Raw genomic sequence first — 16,911 nt, forward strand, 5'->3', positions numbered from 1 at the left:
AACGAAAGGAAGAAGGTGAAGAGAGAATAAAGATACTCGATTCGCACAATTTTGTTTCACACTCAAGGGTGTGAAACACAATCACGTTTCGCACTCAAGATCGGTAGTGTGAATAGACTTTATTTTCAATTTTAAATTTTTCTTTTATTTAGAATTAGATTTCACACTCAAGTGTGTGAAACATTTTCAAATTTCACACTCAAGAGTGTGAGTTATTAAACTGTTAATAATTTTTTAATTTTATTTTTTTATAATTTTCATTTCACACTCAAGAGTGTGAAATCTTTTCAAATATCTTTTCAAATTTCACACTCAATAGTGTGAAAGAACCAAGTGTTAAGAATTTTATTTTTAATTTTAAATATTTAGTTTTTAATAATTAAATTTCACACTCAAATGTGTGAAATATTTTCAAATTTCACACTCAAGAGTGTGAGTTATTGAATTGTTAATAATTTTATTTTTTTTTTAAAAATTGATTTTTTTCTATTTTTATTTCACACTCAAGAGTGTGAAATATTTTCAAAGTGTGAAGGAACCAACTGTTAAGAATGTGAAAATGTTTCGCTCACTGAGTGTGAAATACTTAAAACGAAAGGAAGAAGGTGAAGAGAGAATGAATATACATCGGTTCACACTTACAATGTATGAAATGTTTTCACATATATTAAGTGTGAAAAGTGACAACGAAGAAAACTATGAGATGAGAGTAAAAGTGAATGGTGGTGTGATAAACAAAAATGATGGTAGTGATAAGACAGGAAAATAGATATGTTTGGAATGAAATAAAATTTTAAAGGGTATTTCAGACATTTTGGTGCATAAAGGAGGGTGGGGGATTAATTGAGGGGTGTTAAAACTAATACCCAGAATAATTTAGTTTAACATATTGTTATCTTTATATCCTATTTGATTACATTGGTCCCTTAAATTTTTTTTTTATTTAAAAGATCCAGAAGTCATTACTTTGATATATCGAAAACCGATCTTGAACTTAGTGGTAGGTAAAGTAGATATATGGTTAAGTATGTTATACTTATAAGTAAAAAAATGTTATACTTAAAATGTATTCGTGGAGGAAACATTGGTAAAAAAGAGATTTCCATAAAGTCCTGAAATAACTAATATTTGCATATTTAAAATTAGGTAGATATGTTATTATATATTATTATCTACTACACTTTAAAAGAGACTCAAGAAATCACTATTCCTAAAAGAACTTTCAATCTTGGCCGTCCATTTGATTCTCTCTCCATGCGATCTATTTAATCATGGCCCTTCCTTTGTGAGACTTTTTTCATCTTTATTCCACTCAAGCTGCTCTAATTTTCTGATATACAGAACGTCGTGATAGAGTGTGTTCACCATGGTTTGATTTCGTGGGTATATGTCACCCCTGCAACCCCTGTCCCTGTAGCGTGTTTCTGGATGAGGCAAAGAGTGTGTCCATAGCCATCGTCATTCTTGCAGATAGCCTGTGTCCTGCAGTAGTTGTTTGGGTTAGGTGTAGTTGTAGAAGGAAGGATCATTGTAAGTTTGGTTGAAGTAGGAAGTCGAAATTTTAGGTTTTCCTGTTGAACACGATTTAGGGAAAATTTCGTCACCCTGACCTAAGTTTCTTCAAGTCATTGTCAGATAGGTTGTAATTTGAAGGAGGAGAATAGAACTGTTGATGAAGGATTTTGATATGTGCAGAATGTGCTGTCTGAAGGAGGATGGTAGATGTGTATCAGAAGCCATGTCAGGTCAGTAACAGAGGTTTGGTATGCATAGCTGTGAAGCAGGTTTACTGCTGAAACTCAATTCAATTTAATGTAATTTAATTTATTTTTTGAAATGCTCAAATGTTTCTCACTTGCACTTGTCTATAAATACTGCTCTCTTCTGTTCTTCTTGGTGTTCTTGCTCAATGCAATTTTCTTTTGCTTATCTCCCCTTTCGTATAGAGAATTGTTGATTGTTGTTACTTATGGCTTTTACTACTGGTCTTTTCCATCCCCTTTGTAGCTTATGCCCAAGCAAAGATGTTTCCTGTTGTTGATCCTGGCAAACCATATGCTATTAATCTTGTCTTGATCGTTCATAGGTTATTTCTTTTCTTGAAGAAGTGCTATGTGCTTGCTTCCAGGTAGGTTTTTTCTATATGTCTTCTTTGGTTATATTGCTTTCATTGGTTTTAAAGGGTGATCTTGAGGTTTTCTGTCCAGTTTTGGAAGTTGTGGTCTCAAAAATTATTGTATAGTAAAACCTGATATTTGAAATTGAAAAAAATTTCAAAATAGGTTATTATGTTTGTTTTCATAAGTTGATTATAGTATTTTGCTTCCTATTCAGGTTATTGGTTAGTGAATTTGCTTTATTGCAGTAAAAGGATAAAGCATAGCATCTTATCATAATTTTAAGGCTGCCACTGCACAAAAAATTGCAATTTCTTTGAAAACACTCATCAAATATGTTTTCATGACATACCTGTATATTAATTGGAATCACGTGCTTAGGCAAATCTGCAGTTGAAGCAATATAACTATATATTTTCATTAGTTTGTCACCCCTGGATCTGGTCTGTCCTTTGGATGTGAGTATTGCCAAGCCTTTGTTGATATAGTATAATGATTTATTAATTTATATTGGATTAGTTTGATTACTTGATTCCTTCCTCAATTATTTTTTCCTTGATGCATTCTGTTGTTGATGTTGATTACCTGCTGGAGGTTGAGGAAAAAATTATTGGAAAAGAATTGTTGTTCAAAGTTTCTAAGATTCCTGGTATTACAATTAAGGGGTTTCCTTGCTATGAGGTTCTTCGAATTTGTGCTGATACTGAGATCATTTCACTTTTCTTTTCTGAGGCAGCGAGTACTACATCGATTATGGTAATTTTTGTATGTATTTTGTGATATAATCTGGATACAAGTACACAACTATTAACCTTATTAGTTTTTTTTTTGTTACAGGACATAGATGTAGTGTTTATGTTTTTATTTTGTTAGGTATCATGTGTGAGTTAGAACTGGTATATATATATTATGCATCCTTAAACGGTCAATTTTTATAACATTGGTGACATCTTAGGTAGCATGTTCTAACTTTAGAAGAACTCTTAGGTGACAGATGGTGAGGGAGAACATGCTGCCCATGTTGCTGGATATGGAAAAAGTATCAATGAAGGTGCTCTTACAAATTTGGTGAAAAGAAAATTGAAAGTGTCTGGTAGTGAGTTTTATGAAGATGCAGATAGCAAGCTAAGAAAGGTTGAAACAAAGGTGGTGGAGAAGGTAGAAATCACTGGTCATGACTTTGCTAATGCTGATGATGGATTGTTAGGTGAAATTAATCGCTTGAAGGAAATTAAGATAGCTGATGGGGGGTCTGACTGTGAGGGTCGTTTTGTACCAATTGCTGAGTTCAAGGTCCAGGAAAAACATGAAATTTCAACCTGCTGGCTTCTAGAGGTTCATTACTGGATGTTGGATATTGCTTACTCTGAATGAAGAATTCAATGTACCTGGGTGTTATGTGTTAGCATTATGTATGTCCCTTTTTTGTAAATCTATGGGGCCATTGAACTAAGTATTATATTTAATTAAGTGTGATGCTACATGTCCTATGTTAGAACTGCATGTAGTTTGGTGAACGTGATATGTATTTGCTATTTTGTAACCTCTTGAGAACTGTGATGTGCAGAATTGTAGTTTAAGTAACCCTATTATCAATATAAGTTTGTGTTTGTATTCATTGTGAATGCTTCATTTGTCCTTTTCCAACAATATGCTTATAAGAATGAATAAAGTATATTTAAGCCTTATTTTGATGGTCATATGAATAGACTTGTATCATTTTCTTCCTTTTATTCAATTATTGAATCAACAAATTCAGATGCCAACAAATAAGTTTCTTCTCATTTAGGCCACACACAAGTAAGAATACTTGATTCCTTTTCTATATATTACTGCCTTTCATGGATTTTGTGATCCTTCTCTTTCATACATCTTTTTTTACTAACAAGACTTTATCATTTACTTTCTAAGAAGGGAAAGCCCATATATATGTGTCACACTGAATGATTGGGATAAAGTCTTCCCGCTGAAAACCACTTCTCATTCAGTCTCTTTGTTAACTACTTTGGTTAACTTTCTCATCAAAATTCCCCGCTTTCTTTGTTCACAAGACTGGCTCTGCTACCAAGTTCATAGAGCTTTCGTTTATGGGATCACAAATCAATTGTTGTCCTTTGTTATTTTTATAGACAAATGTTAGTTGTTAATGGTTAGTAAATTAGTTCTTTTGCTTGGGCTTTGAACCAAGACCCTTCACCTTGCAATCCTTGCATTTTCCTTAGTTCGCCAAGTGAGCTACCCTCCCCCCAATCGTTGTCCTTTGTTTATATTGATTTGTCAATTGTCATCTTTTCTAAGAAGGTTGTCTACTTTCTTTGCCAACTAAGCTTTTACAATTTTCTAAAATTAAATAGTTTTGCTAAAAATTAAATATATTTGTACTAATTCTTAGAATTATAAATATGCAAAGTTATATTCAAAATTGACATGAAGAAAGGTGCATAGCTATTAATTATTTTAAATACAGGTAATATTTTAATAAAATAAATCAAGTAGGTTTTTTTCCAGTTTATAGACGTTGTTGGATAATTAAAGATCTGATCATACTTTTTTTTTGTTAAGTCTTGGAAAAAAAAGGAGACCATATCTTTTTGACTTATCATTTTATCATTGTACATTTCTAATAAATTGAATATTGTAACATTGTTATGGTATTATAATTATATTTAAAATGTGAAAAAAAAATGCAAAATGCAGATGTTTTATATCTATTAAAGTTAATAATCGGTTTATTGTCACCTATGTATTGAAAAAGATGATGATAAATTTTGTTGATTTTAACCTCATCCTAATGAATCAATAAAATTATTTATAAATATATAAATAAAATATGAAAATTATATTCCACTTATCTTAAATGTGATTGGTTCGTCTAGGACCATGAGTTATTTAACCAAACTTTCATGTGGGTCATTTAGACAACTACGGTATATAATTGAAAAGATTATAAATTATTGATATGTAAATTAATTTGTTCATCTTAATAATTGAAGAATTAATTATATTAAATCGTAGAATCGTTCGTCCGTGCATAGTATTTTATAAGTTAAGAGAGGTGTAAGCTATGTATCTTCTATCTAATCTAATAGCTTGTAACAAAAAAAACTTCTATCCACACGGAAGTTTTATTTTATAAGTTATCTGATTTCACTTATTCAAAATTTATACCCTCTTCCTATTAGTTTGTCTTGTCCAACACATATATCTTCCAACATGGTTTATTTATTCAAGCGGTTAATGAGATAAACAGAAGAATAAACTTTTAGCCAAAGTTATTAAATAGTTGGTCTCTGATCTATTTTTGAACTTTATATATGAATATGAACTAGTGATTTTTTTTACCCGTGCGTTGCACGGGGAATATGTTTATTGTATTTGATACATCGATTATATTTTAAATTATAAAAAAATTTAAGATACTAAGAATGTAAGAAAAATCATAATGAAGCAGATGATAAACACATATTAATCATGGAAAAAAACAGAATGTGTCTATTGTATTTGATACATCGATTAATATTTTAAAGGCTAAAAAACACTTTTGGCCCCTGATGTTTTAAGTTTGTGCAAATTTTACCCCTACTCTATTTTTATCAACGCTTCTACCCTCAATGTTTCAAAAATGTGCACTGTCTGCCCCTCCGTCACTTTGACGTTAAAAAATTAACGAAATGAGCTTTAGTGGCACTAGCAATGCCACCTCAGGATCTACGTGGCATGAAGGAAGAACAAAAGTTATAATATAAATAAAATTGTGTTGCAAAATATAACAATTATGTATGTAGTTCAACTGGTAAAGGGTTTGTTTTTCCAACTTGAGTTTGAATCCCCCTCACCTCTTTTTTCAAGTTCTTGATTATAATTAGTGATGTGTCACGCCACGTAGATGCTGATGTGGCATTGCTAGTGCCAACTAAGCCCCTTCCGTTAATTTTTTAACGTCAAACAAATGGAGGGGCAGACAGTGCACATTTGTGAAACATTGAGGGTAGAATTATCGACAAAAATAGAGTAGGGGCAGAATTTGCATAAACTTGAAACATCAGGGGTCAAAAGTGCTTTTTAGCCTATTTTAAATTATAAAAAATTTAACATACTAAGAATGTAAGAACAATTATTATAAAGCAGATGATAAAAACATATTAATCATGGGGAAAAAAATGTGATAGTAGCACAAATTAGGGTTGTGAAAGATAAATCACAAAATATGACATCATTTTGTTTATTTGAAGTCATAAAATAGCAATATATCAGACTTTGTACAAAATTTACGAACCTTAAACCGACAAAAATAATTTTGCATAGATTTTAAATTAGCCAACATAGACTTGTTTTGGTAATAAATTTTAGGTGCAGAAATTTCTCCTCTCCATTTATAACTGAATGCATTCGGTTGGTATCCCATTTAATTTTATTTGAAATTTAACATAATATCAATCAATTAGTTCAGAATATAATGATTGTTTAAAAAAATATAATGATACTTTTTATATAAAACAAAATCTCACATTACATATGCATAAAGAAATCTCTAAAGTTAAAAAGAAGATTTTAATATTTTATAAAAAAGTTTCTCATATTTAAAATTTTTAAATTAGCCAGATTTGTTTTGGTAATAAATTTTTGGTGCAGAAATTTCTACTCTCCATTTATAACTGAATAAATTCGGTTGGTATCTCATTTGATTTTATTTGTAATTTAACACAATATCAATCAATTAGTTTAGAGTATAATGATTGTTTAAAAAAAATATAATATTTTTTATATAAAACAATATCTCACGTTACATATGTATAAAAAATCTCTAAAGTTAAAAAGAAGATTTTAAAATTTTCAGTGTAACACGTGTCAAAATAGGAGAAGGATTTACTTATACATAGGTGGCAACACCTTGAAATATCATTACAACAAACAATGATCTTTGCATGCTCTTTTTTGCCACCATTTATCAAGAAGTGTGGGCCTTTAGAGCTGTATAGTAGCCACCAACTGTATTTAGAATAACACATTTTATACTATTCTTGGTGTAGAACTCAAGCTCAATTTCTTGCAAATCCATCACATATCATCAATCATCGTCATGCTTCTTTGGTAGTTGGGAGCATCAATGTCTTTCTTTTACTCTACATCATTGGGAATGATCTTAAATTGTGCAAGATGATGCATTTATTATATATAAAAAAAATACAAAACCAAATTGCAAATCAAGCAAGAGCTTACATTGCACATGTGAGATGGACAAAACAGATTGAGAGGAACAATGAAATACTGTTTAGGTAGTGGAAAACAATTGAATTACCAAAAAAAAGGTGAGCAACAGACATGCAAGTCCATAAAACCCGGATAAGAGTTAATAATCTTTTTATACTAAGCAATCTGAATGTGTGAAGGCTATAATAAATTTCTTCCCTTACCTAAGATTGAGATGAGAGGTGATGTCCATAGAGCTCAGCAAAGTCCCTATCCTCATTATATGAACCCATAACTGTTCATTCTGCCACCAATCTTATACACTAACCCCATTCCACATCAGATCAAGAATTGCAGTAACAAAAATGGAGACAAAAAGGAGAATGAACCACATGCTTGAAAAGTTACTTATTTGTATTAGATTCATAATTCTAAGATCCAAAATCAATAAAAATGAGTAGCTATAAATTTATCAGCAAGAAATGAGATAGCAAGAGCAAATGCCATAAATTGGTGGATGAAAATAAGGAAATTTTATATGATTCATTCTCCTTACCCACATTCTCTTTCCATTCAGCTCATTAACTGTGTTAAGGCTTGCTTCCCACTAAGCAAAAGTTCAAGTATTAGTTATGAAGCCAAACTAAATGTAACATATGAGTTATAAAGATGCAGCTATGAGAATGCAGTTCCCGGACCATAACCCCAAACATTCTTGAGCCAAATAGGAAACTTCCTGAAAATCAAATAGAATCAGACCTTTAGTTAAGCAAATTTAGAATTTTAACCCATGTACTAATTGAAAAAAAAAAATTCCACTATTGAGATAGTAAAGAAAAATAAAAGAGACTATAGCTATGTCTAAAAGCGATTTACAATTGACAACAAAAAAAAAGCTATTAATTAATAAGAAAAATAGCAAAATCTGGAATTGAAAGCAATCATATGAATAAGTATCTTCTTATGAGTTATAAAGATGCATCTATGAGTACAACTAATACCCATGGATGTGACAGGTATAAGGATGCAGTTCCCGGACCATAACCCCAAACATTCTTGAGCCAAATAGGAAACTTCCTGAAAATCAAATAGAATCAGACCTTTAGTTAAGCAAATTTAGAATTTTAACCCATGTACTAATTGAAAAAAAAGCTTCCACTATTGAGATAGTAAAGAAAAATAAAAGAGACTATAGCTATGTCTAAAAGCGATTTACAATTGACAACAAAAAAAATCTATTAATTAATAAGAAAAATAGCAAAATCTGGAATTGAAAGCAATCATATGAATAAGTATCTTACCTAAATCTCATTTCTTTAACTGGGATCCTGGGTCAAATTTGTTGGACGTCCCTTCTTCTGAAAGAGTTTATCTGCAATTAAATAAACTTGCAATGGGAAGGATAAAAGCATGTAAGTTTGCTATTAATTGGCCGATTAAGTACATTCAGAATAAGGGTTGCATAAGAGGAAGCATCACAACATTAGTTTATTTAAGAGATATGGAAGCATCACAGAAACCACCAACAAATACTAAAGCATATATGAAATTAAACAAAACAATCACAAAATAGGGAACAATGAACAAATTAAGAGAAAATTAAAGGCCATGACTTTTAGGAATTGAATCAACACTACCAAATATAGTGCTCACTAATTAGGTCAATCAAATTCAGCAATAAAAATTAACCTTTAGGAAGCGAAGCATAAACATTTATGTCAAACACTTACACAATTATCAACTTACACAATTATCATCACCACATAAAGCAAGTTGCATACTCGAGTGATCTTCCTCATTTTTCCTCCATGCCAACCGGTTCACAGTAGAGGCATGTAGGGGAGGAGATGGCTGATGCAGTATTAGTAAGGAGCAATTTAGGTAAATCTTAGATAATTAAGGCAAATCTTTTAAGATTTTAATATTTTATGAAAAAATTTCTCATATTTAAAATTAACTTAAAAAAATAAGTTTCAAGATTTGTTATGGAAATAAATTTTAGGTGAAGAAAAAGTTTATTTTTAGAGTATTAATTAAATTTTATGTTATTTTTATTGAATTTTCGGATTTTTATTTAATTAAGGATTTTATGAGTTTTTATTGTGATTTGGTAGTTTTTATTAATTAATTTTTAAGGTATTTTTATTTACATTTTAGTTTATGATCTTCCTCATTTTTCCTTCATGCCAACCGGTTCACAGTAGAGACATGTAGGGGAGGAGGTGGCTGATGCAGTATTAGTAAGGAGCAATTTAGGTAAATCTTAGATAATTAAGGCAAATCTTTTAAGATTTTAATATTTTATGAAAAAGTTTATCAGATTTAAAATTAGCTTTAAAAAATCGGTTTCAAGATTTGTTATGGAAATAAATTTTAGGTGAAGAAAAAGTTTATTTTAAATAAATATAGATAAAAACTATCAAAATCTAGCAAATCACAATAAAAACTCATAAAATCCTGAATTAATTATTAAATGAGAATTAATAGGTGGAAAAGCTGACGTGTAAATTATTAAATGAGAATTAATAGGTGGAAAAGCTGACGTGTAAATAATTAAGTGAGAATTAATCTCGGAACGACACGTCACTAACTTGGCCTGTGAGAGCGACACGTCATGCTAGAAGTTGTTCTTTTCTAATATATATAGATAGATAGATAGATATGCATGAAAGAGAGTGACGTGAGTTATATGAAAACAAATAAAAGATCATAATCTAGATAATATATATATAGAAATATATCAAAATTAATATTTGTCTTCGTACAAATAATAAGTAGTGGATAAATAATAATTATTCGTGATGGAACGGCCAAGATTGATCAAGAATGAGATGGAAGCATCATCGCCGTCCACAGCAGCGGTCACGTGAAACTTGTACCACGCATCCAAACAAAAAGCCGCCAGACACCGCCACGTGTCATTAGAGTTGAATGCGTGGAACGCGAGTTGCAGAGAAGAAGAAAACTGAAGAAGCGAGCAAGAAGAAGCAAGAAGAAGAATGACGATGATGAACGCGGTGAACGCGTTCACGGTGACTCGGTTCCTGACTCGGGACCAACTCGTCGCCCAGGAAAACGTACCCATCGGATCGCCGTGGTGGTTCGTCTACGCCGGGATCTCCGCTTTTCTCGTCATCTTCGCCGGAATCATGTCAGGACTAACCCTAGGTCTCATGTCTCTCGGCCTCGTTGACCTCGAGATTCTTCAGCGTAGTGGTTCTCCTTCCGAGAAGAAGCAAGCAGGTTTTCCCTTCCTTTTTCTCTTCTTCTTCTTCTTGTTCTACTGTTATCGAATTTTCATCAATCAATAATCATCAACGTGCTTTTCCTTGTTAACCATGGAATTTGTGTGTGCTTGCAGCGGTTATACTTCCTGTAGTTCAAAAACAACATCAGCTTCTTGTGACTCTGCTTCTGTGTAATGCTGCTGCCATGGAGGTAATTGGATCAAAATGTTATGAAATTTTCATTCTAATTTAGAATAGCAAGCATGCCTAATTTGTTAGTGGTGGAGGCTATTATAACTCATTAGATTAATTTCAGTAGTAGGATAGCTTTTTTGATTATGCTGTGTGAACTTATATAACTAAATTCCGAATCTGACGGCATCCAAAGGGTGACCAGTACCGGATGTTTATACCAAAATATTTATGCCTGGTATTGAATTATTGATTATGTTATGCACTTCAATTTGGTTCCTAAATAAGGCTTAACTTTTAAACAGTTGTTGGCTTTGAAACTTGTAATTTGCAGGCGCTGCCGATATACCTAGACAAGATGTTCAATCCGTTTGTTGCTATCATTCTCTCTGTGACTTTTGTTCTGTTTTTTGGGGAGGTATGTGATTGTGTTTCAGTGGTTTAGCATCAAAATTTGTGTCTGATGATTGACCTACTTTTGCCTCTCTGATTTCAGGTTATTCCACAAGCAATTTGTAGTAGATATGGCCTTGCTGTAGGTGCTAACTTCGTATGGCTTGTGCGCGTTTTAATGATAATTTGTTACCCTGTTGCTTATCCTGTTGGAAAGGTTACTTATCTTTCATGGGTTAAAGTTCCTGTACTCTTACTTTTAGTTTTAGTTTCTACTTTTGATGCGGTTTATTTATTCGTTGACCTGTAAAAATCACATTTCTTTCCATTCTAATCGACTATACCATGTAATTGATAAGAGAACTAAGAAGTGGAAATTAATAGCATATCATCTTAAGTTGTTTAATTAAACTTCAATACGCAAATGTGCATATAGGCGAATCATGTATATACAAGTTAAAGTCTTTTTCTTGTCATGCTTGGTCTAAAAGAATGCCTTAGTCTGTTAGCTTATAAGCAAATGCACATGAATGCCTTTTGGCTGAAATTACCCAGTTCATTACTCTTCTGTCTTTTCTAACTGAAATAACCCTTCAAAATGTTGGTGTCAGCTCATTTTTTATAGAAGGGTGGATTTTATTTTAATCATGCCACAAGGTTTTCTTTTCTCACTGATGTTTGTTCCAGGTTCTAGATTGTCTTTTGGGACATAATGAGGCTTTGTTTCGGCGAGCTCAGTTAAAAGCTCTTGTCTCCATCCACGGCATGGAGGTATAAAATAAATTCTTAAGATCACTGTGATTGTGATAAAGAACTTAATGATGTAAAATTGGTGAAGTTATCCAAATACTACCATAGTTATTGGTGTTTGATTCATGAGTGTTGAATTTTCTTGTTTCTCAGGCTGGGAAAGGGGGTGAGCTTACGCATGATGAGACAACAATTATCAGTGGTGCTCTAGATTTGACTGAAAAGGTAAACCCCACAAACCACCAGCAGTATATGTTTAATGTCAACCTATTTACTAATGTTTCACTATTATGAGATTCAATGTATCATATTTTGAAGTTTCTCACTGATTTATAATTTCAATGCACATTGATGATTGATGGAATGTGGAAACATGTGAAGTTTGCTTCATGAATCTGGTACTTTCTAACCAGTCAGTGTCTTTTGTTTAGGGATGTATGGAATGGTCAAGGGTTTTAGACATCAAACGGGGAGCTTATATTAAATGCTTAAAAATTGTCTATTTTTTTTATGACGCCTGTCAAATTATCACATCTTAGTGGTGTCACTTTAATCATCCACTAGTGATCTTGTGTTCTCTAAATGAAACACTGTCCTGCTCCTGCATACTCGAGTTTCTCTTTGTATTTTACCTTTTTAATCATCATCAATTCATCATACCATATTATATGTTGTTTAGCGATGGCAAGGGGTGGACTTAGGATAAGGTACTAGAGTATCAGTGCCCACACCCCCATTCAAGAATATGTTCTTGAACCTATTCTTTTACTGCTCACACCCTTATCCAATGGGTATTTATGTACACAAACCTAACCTTCATTTTAGTTAAACGGATGCACTCTTCCTTTAATTTCTTTTGCGAACTAATAAATTAACTTAACTTGTACGGTGGGAAACATCTACCCCCCATACCGAAAATTCCAAAAATATTTTAAAACCTAATTATAACACAAACTTATAGTGCGGTGTGGGCTAGGGTACTATAGTACCCAAACTCCCTCTCCTTGAAATTTTTGTTGGTTGGAAATTACCTAGGATTGGCCATAGACCGATTTGATGGGTAAAGACTCTACCCATTGCGGGTATTCATCAAATCTAGATTCAGTCCTTTATGTTGTTGATTTGTGCTTAAGACATATTTTATGCATCCTTATTGCAGCATATGTCTATACAAATTTCCTTTTATCCTCATTTGAACTCATGTCTTTGGCCAGACAGCTGAGGAGGCTATGACTCCTATTGAATCAACTTTTTCTTTGGATGTTAATTCAAAATTGGACTGGTGAGCGTCTCGATGCTGCTTCGTCTATCTTCATTTAATCTATTCATTTCGGCCAAACTTGTGTTTCACTTCTTAGTATATGTATTTATTCTTGCATTTTAGTATCCCTACCTCTTTTAATATTGCAAATCTCAAATCAGGGAGGCAATGGGGAAAGTTCTTGCTCGCGGGCACAGCCGAGTTCCTGTCTATTCTGGAAACCCAAAAAACATTATTGGGCTTCTACTGGTTGGTGTTAAATCTTCCCCATTTTGGCTTTATTTTAGTTTTCTCCTTTTTATTACTTTGTGAGTTTTCCCTTAGTCAAATTGTTTTTAAATTAGATCAAAAGTCTTCTCACTGTACGACCAGAAACAGAGACCCCTGTCAGTGCTGTTTCCATCCGGAGAATACCAAGGTGTGTTTGTTGTCACAGATTTGACTGTTCTAAAAGCTCAATTTATTAACTTGGGGCACATGACTAGTGGCTGATTTTTACATCTTTAACACATCCCTATTCAAGATTCATTTGGCCTTGAAGCAGGGACAATACATTGGCTCAATTTACCTTTATGCTAAAATTTAAATTAATTAAGGATTGGCATGGTAAGGATCAAACTCCTAATCATAATTTCATATGGCCTCACCATGTCAAGAACCAAGTTTCCTTAAAGTCTTGAGACTAGGTAGAAGCCTGTGTGTGGTTATCATGTCTTTAATATTTAATTCTCTTAATTTATACTCTCTTTATTTTTGTTAAAATTTAAGTCAGATATCAGTAGTGTGTAATGGCTTTGTATGTACAGAGTTCCAGCAGATATGCCTCTGTACGATATACTGAATGAGTTCCAAAAGGGCAGTAGTCATATGGCTGCTGTTGTTAAGGCTAGGGGAAAAGGAATAACAATTCCACAAATAATTGATGAAGAGAAATATGATGAAAAGGAAAGTGTTGGTGCCGATTCGCAGCTGACTACTCCATTACTACAGAAGCAGCATGAGAAGTTAGAAAGTGTTGTTGTTGACATTGAGAAGCCTTCAAGGCATCCCAGTTCTAATAAGTTGCAACATAGTGATGCTACAACAACTGGTTCCTTTAAAGAGAGTATTGAAGATGGTGAAGTGATTGGTATTATCACCTTGGAAGATGTATTTGAAGAACTTCTGCAAGTAAACTACAATAATTTGAGATATTTCCCATACTCTTTAATTACTCTTTTTTCCCGCAAGTCTGATTGCTTTTGTTTCCAATGATTTAGGAGGAGATTGTGGATGAGACAGATGAATATGTTGATGTTCATAAGAGGTAATAAAGAGAATAAACTTTCTAAACTTAATTTGCAGAGTTGGACTAAACTGTTTCCAATTTGAATTTGAGTGTTATTATGTATTTTATTTTGCAGAATACGTGTGGCTGCTGCTGCAGCTGCTTCCTCTGTGGCACGGGCTCCATCAACCCGAAGGTTGACTGCCCAAAAGGGAGCAGTAAGTGATCAATTATTACAATTTTTTTTTAAAAGCATGATTTCGTTGTCTCTTTCATGTTCAGTGTTGTTAATTGCCAATCGTGGAAAGCTTATAACTTTGGTTGCTTTAAAGCTGTGTCTGTAAATCATCCAACATAGATGCTCATTTTTTAAAAATATTTTCTTGTCTTGATTTCACTCATTCAGGGAGGCCAAAGTAAGCCAGGGCAAACACCGAAGAAATCTGGAGAGGATGGATTGAGTACTACGAGATCACAAGGAACTTCTTAAGTCATGTCATAATGCTAGTCTTCGTACTTTTTTTGTGCTTGTATTTTTTAGCCTCGATTGTATTTGTACCCTCTAGTGTAGATTATGTGTAATTTTACTATTTGAAGTTTTCCAAAGTTAATCAGGTTCTATTTTGAAAATTGAGCAAGTTCAAACTATTCTTCAATTTTCTTTCACTTAAATATATTAAATCCTTCCATCTAAATAATGGTTTTTGGCTGAAATTTAATGTTTTGATTGCTAAATTGAGTGAAAGATTTTTTCTATAAGGTTCGTGTATGGGGCCCTCTCTCCCTTAACATTTTAATTTTATGTGGCGAAGTCCTCTCAACCATGGTCTAGAAGGGGATGGTTGACTTCTCTTTACATGGCTTGAGAACTGTTCGTGGTTCCCATGTTATTTTCCATATATTCCTTGTAGAAGATAGCATTATCTTTGCTTCATCTTTGCTAGGGCTGCCACTCAAGAGGCTCATACACATTACAAGCATCCTCCTGACCTATGAGCAGGCTTCAGGTCAGAAAATTAACCTCGGTATATCTCAATGCTCTCTCAACCGAAATGTACCTAACATCTGAATTGATGAGCTTGTTCAGCTATTTTTTTTTTTGCTTGTTCAGCTAATGAATGTAAAGACAATAGAGAGTTTTTGGTAAATATCTTGGACTTCTCACCTTCATTGGTAAATCAAAGTCCCAAGTGTTTAATTTTGTCAAGGAGAGTCTAGAAGAAGCTTAAGGGGTGGAAGGAAAATGCCCTCTTGTGTTGGTAGGGAGGTTTTGATTAATTCAATAGTTCAAGCTATTTCCTCATTTGTGATGAGTAGTTCAAGCTATGATTTGCATTTTTTTTTTGGTTGGCAATGTTGACAAGAGGCTTATGCCTTATTTTATGTCGAGGAGGACCCTCTTGGTCTTGACGCTATTCTGTTAAATGAGTTTTCCAAAGCACCAAAAAAAAACTATTTTGTTAAATGACCTGCCAATCCCCAGTTTTGGTTGAATGAAATATTCCTCTTTTAAGGTAAAAAAAAATAAAATCCGCTGTCTTGGAACTTTATGATTAAACCTTTCGTGATGGTGCAAATTTTTTAAAGGAGTCACAGAAGAAAGAAAAAGGATTATGCAAAGTTTTCTACTTTTCTATACAAAACCATAAGTTTTCTCATCAAATAAAAACGGAAAGTTAGAAAAAATCAGAGTAAAAAGCATACTTTACATCTTTTTCCGACAACTGAACTATACAACTGCCCTTCCGCTTTCTAACCTAACTACTATATAAACTTGTCTATTCCTGAACCAGGTCCAGAAGAGAAGAAGAAGAAGAAGAAGAAAAAGCTAAGGAACTTTTGAAAATATATACCAACATATCTTCAATCCTAGGCTAGAACCACTTTAAGGCTCAACTTGTCCCCTTTTTATGATCCTTCCAAACCCATCACTGTCTCTTTTGACACCTTAGTAGAATCACTGTACACCTCCATATGATATAAAATCTTGTTTTCTGCTCCCTAAAGTGCCTTGACCACCGTTTCCATAGCTGGGGCTTCGGAAATCTCTTTGACAGAAACTGCCCTGCCATGCTAGAAAAGCTTAGACAACAAAGTTGATTGGTTACATGGAACCTGATATCATTTCTTTATATAGAAGAAAGGTTCAGGTTGTGGAGAGAAAGTGTCAAAGAGTGCTGAAGTGGCCTCTATCACATTGTCCCCCTGAAAAGGACCTACTGCAACTTATCCTAATAGGAATGGCCAACCCTGTCTTTATCAGTTTTACTAAGCCTCTATATATATATATATATATATATATATATATATATATATATATATATATATATATATATATTATCTTCCCCTCTGACTTTAACTAGAATATTCCCAAAACAAGTGCCTTGGTGCCGTAATTTCAGCATGACTTTGTATGGATTCTCTAGATAGTTTCGATAATTGCCAAGGGAAAAAATATTTCACTTATCATAAAGAGTGCACGATAAAATATAATCTATAGTAAAATACTCTAGA

At 33.0% G+C, this 16,911-nt stretch overlaps 2 protein-coding genes across 14 annotated transcripts; both read left to right on the top strand.

Annotated features, from left to right (window-relative positions):
- Positions 1–1,158: 1,158 nt before the first annotated feature.
- Positions 1,159–3,786, top strand: LOC130722471 (uncharacterized). Of its 13 annotated transcripts, none has more exons than XR_009013969.1 (3): positions 1,159–1,745; positions 2,008–2,128; positions 3,105–3,786. XR_009013969.1 is itself a non-coding variant. In XM_057573204.1 (3 exons), the coding sequence occupies exons 1-3, from the start codon at positions 1,716–1,718 to the stop codon at positions 3,489–3,491; spliced, it is 459 nt and encodes a 152-aa protein (XP_057429187.1). In that variant the 5' UTR covers positions 1,167–1,715; the 3' UTR covers positions 3,492–3,784. The 13 variants fall into 13 exon arrangements, 10 of the variants coding, with proteins under 10 accessions (XP_057429187.1, XP_057429194.1, XP_057429189.1 ...); XR_009013968.1 differs by having other exon boundaries at positions 1,160–1,784; XM_057573204.1 differs by having other exon boundaries at positions 1,167–1,745; positions 2,087–2,128; positions 3,105–3,784.
- Positions 3,787–10,219: 6,433 nt separating this feature from the next.
- LOC130722470 (DUF21 domain-containing protein At4g14240-like) lies at positions 10,220–15,027 on the top strand. The gene is made up of 13 exons (XM_057573200.1): positions 10,220–10,550; positions 10,669–10,745; positions 11,061–11,144; positions 11,223–11,336; positions 11,807–11,890; positions 12,023–12,094; positions 13,084–13,151; positions 13,292–13,379; positions 13,475–13,548; positions 13,937–14,300; positions 14,390–14,436; positions 14,534–14,615; positions 14,804–15,027. Exons 1-13 carry the CDS (start codon positions 10,307–10,309, stop codon positions 14,885–14,887), a joined length of 1,482 nt encoding a protein of 493 aa, XP_057429183.1. The 5' UTR covers positions 10,220–10,306; the 3' UTR covers positions 14,888–15,027.
- The last annotated feature ends 1,884 nt before the right edge of the window (positions 15,028–16,911 follow it).

This window comes from Lotus japonicus, chromosome 6, assembly GCF_012489685.1.
Source record: "Lotus japonicus ecotype B-129 chromosome 6, LjGifu_v1.2".
In the NCBI taxonomy this organism is placed as follows: domain Eukaryota; kingdom Viridiplantae; phylum Streptophyta; class Magnoliopsida; order Fabales; family Fabaceae; genus Lotus; species Lotus japonicus.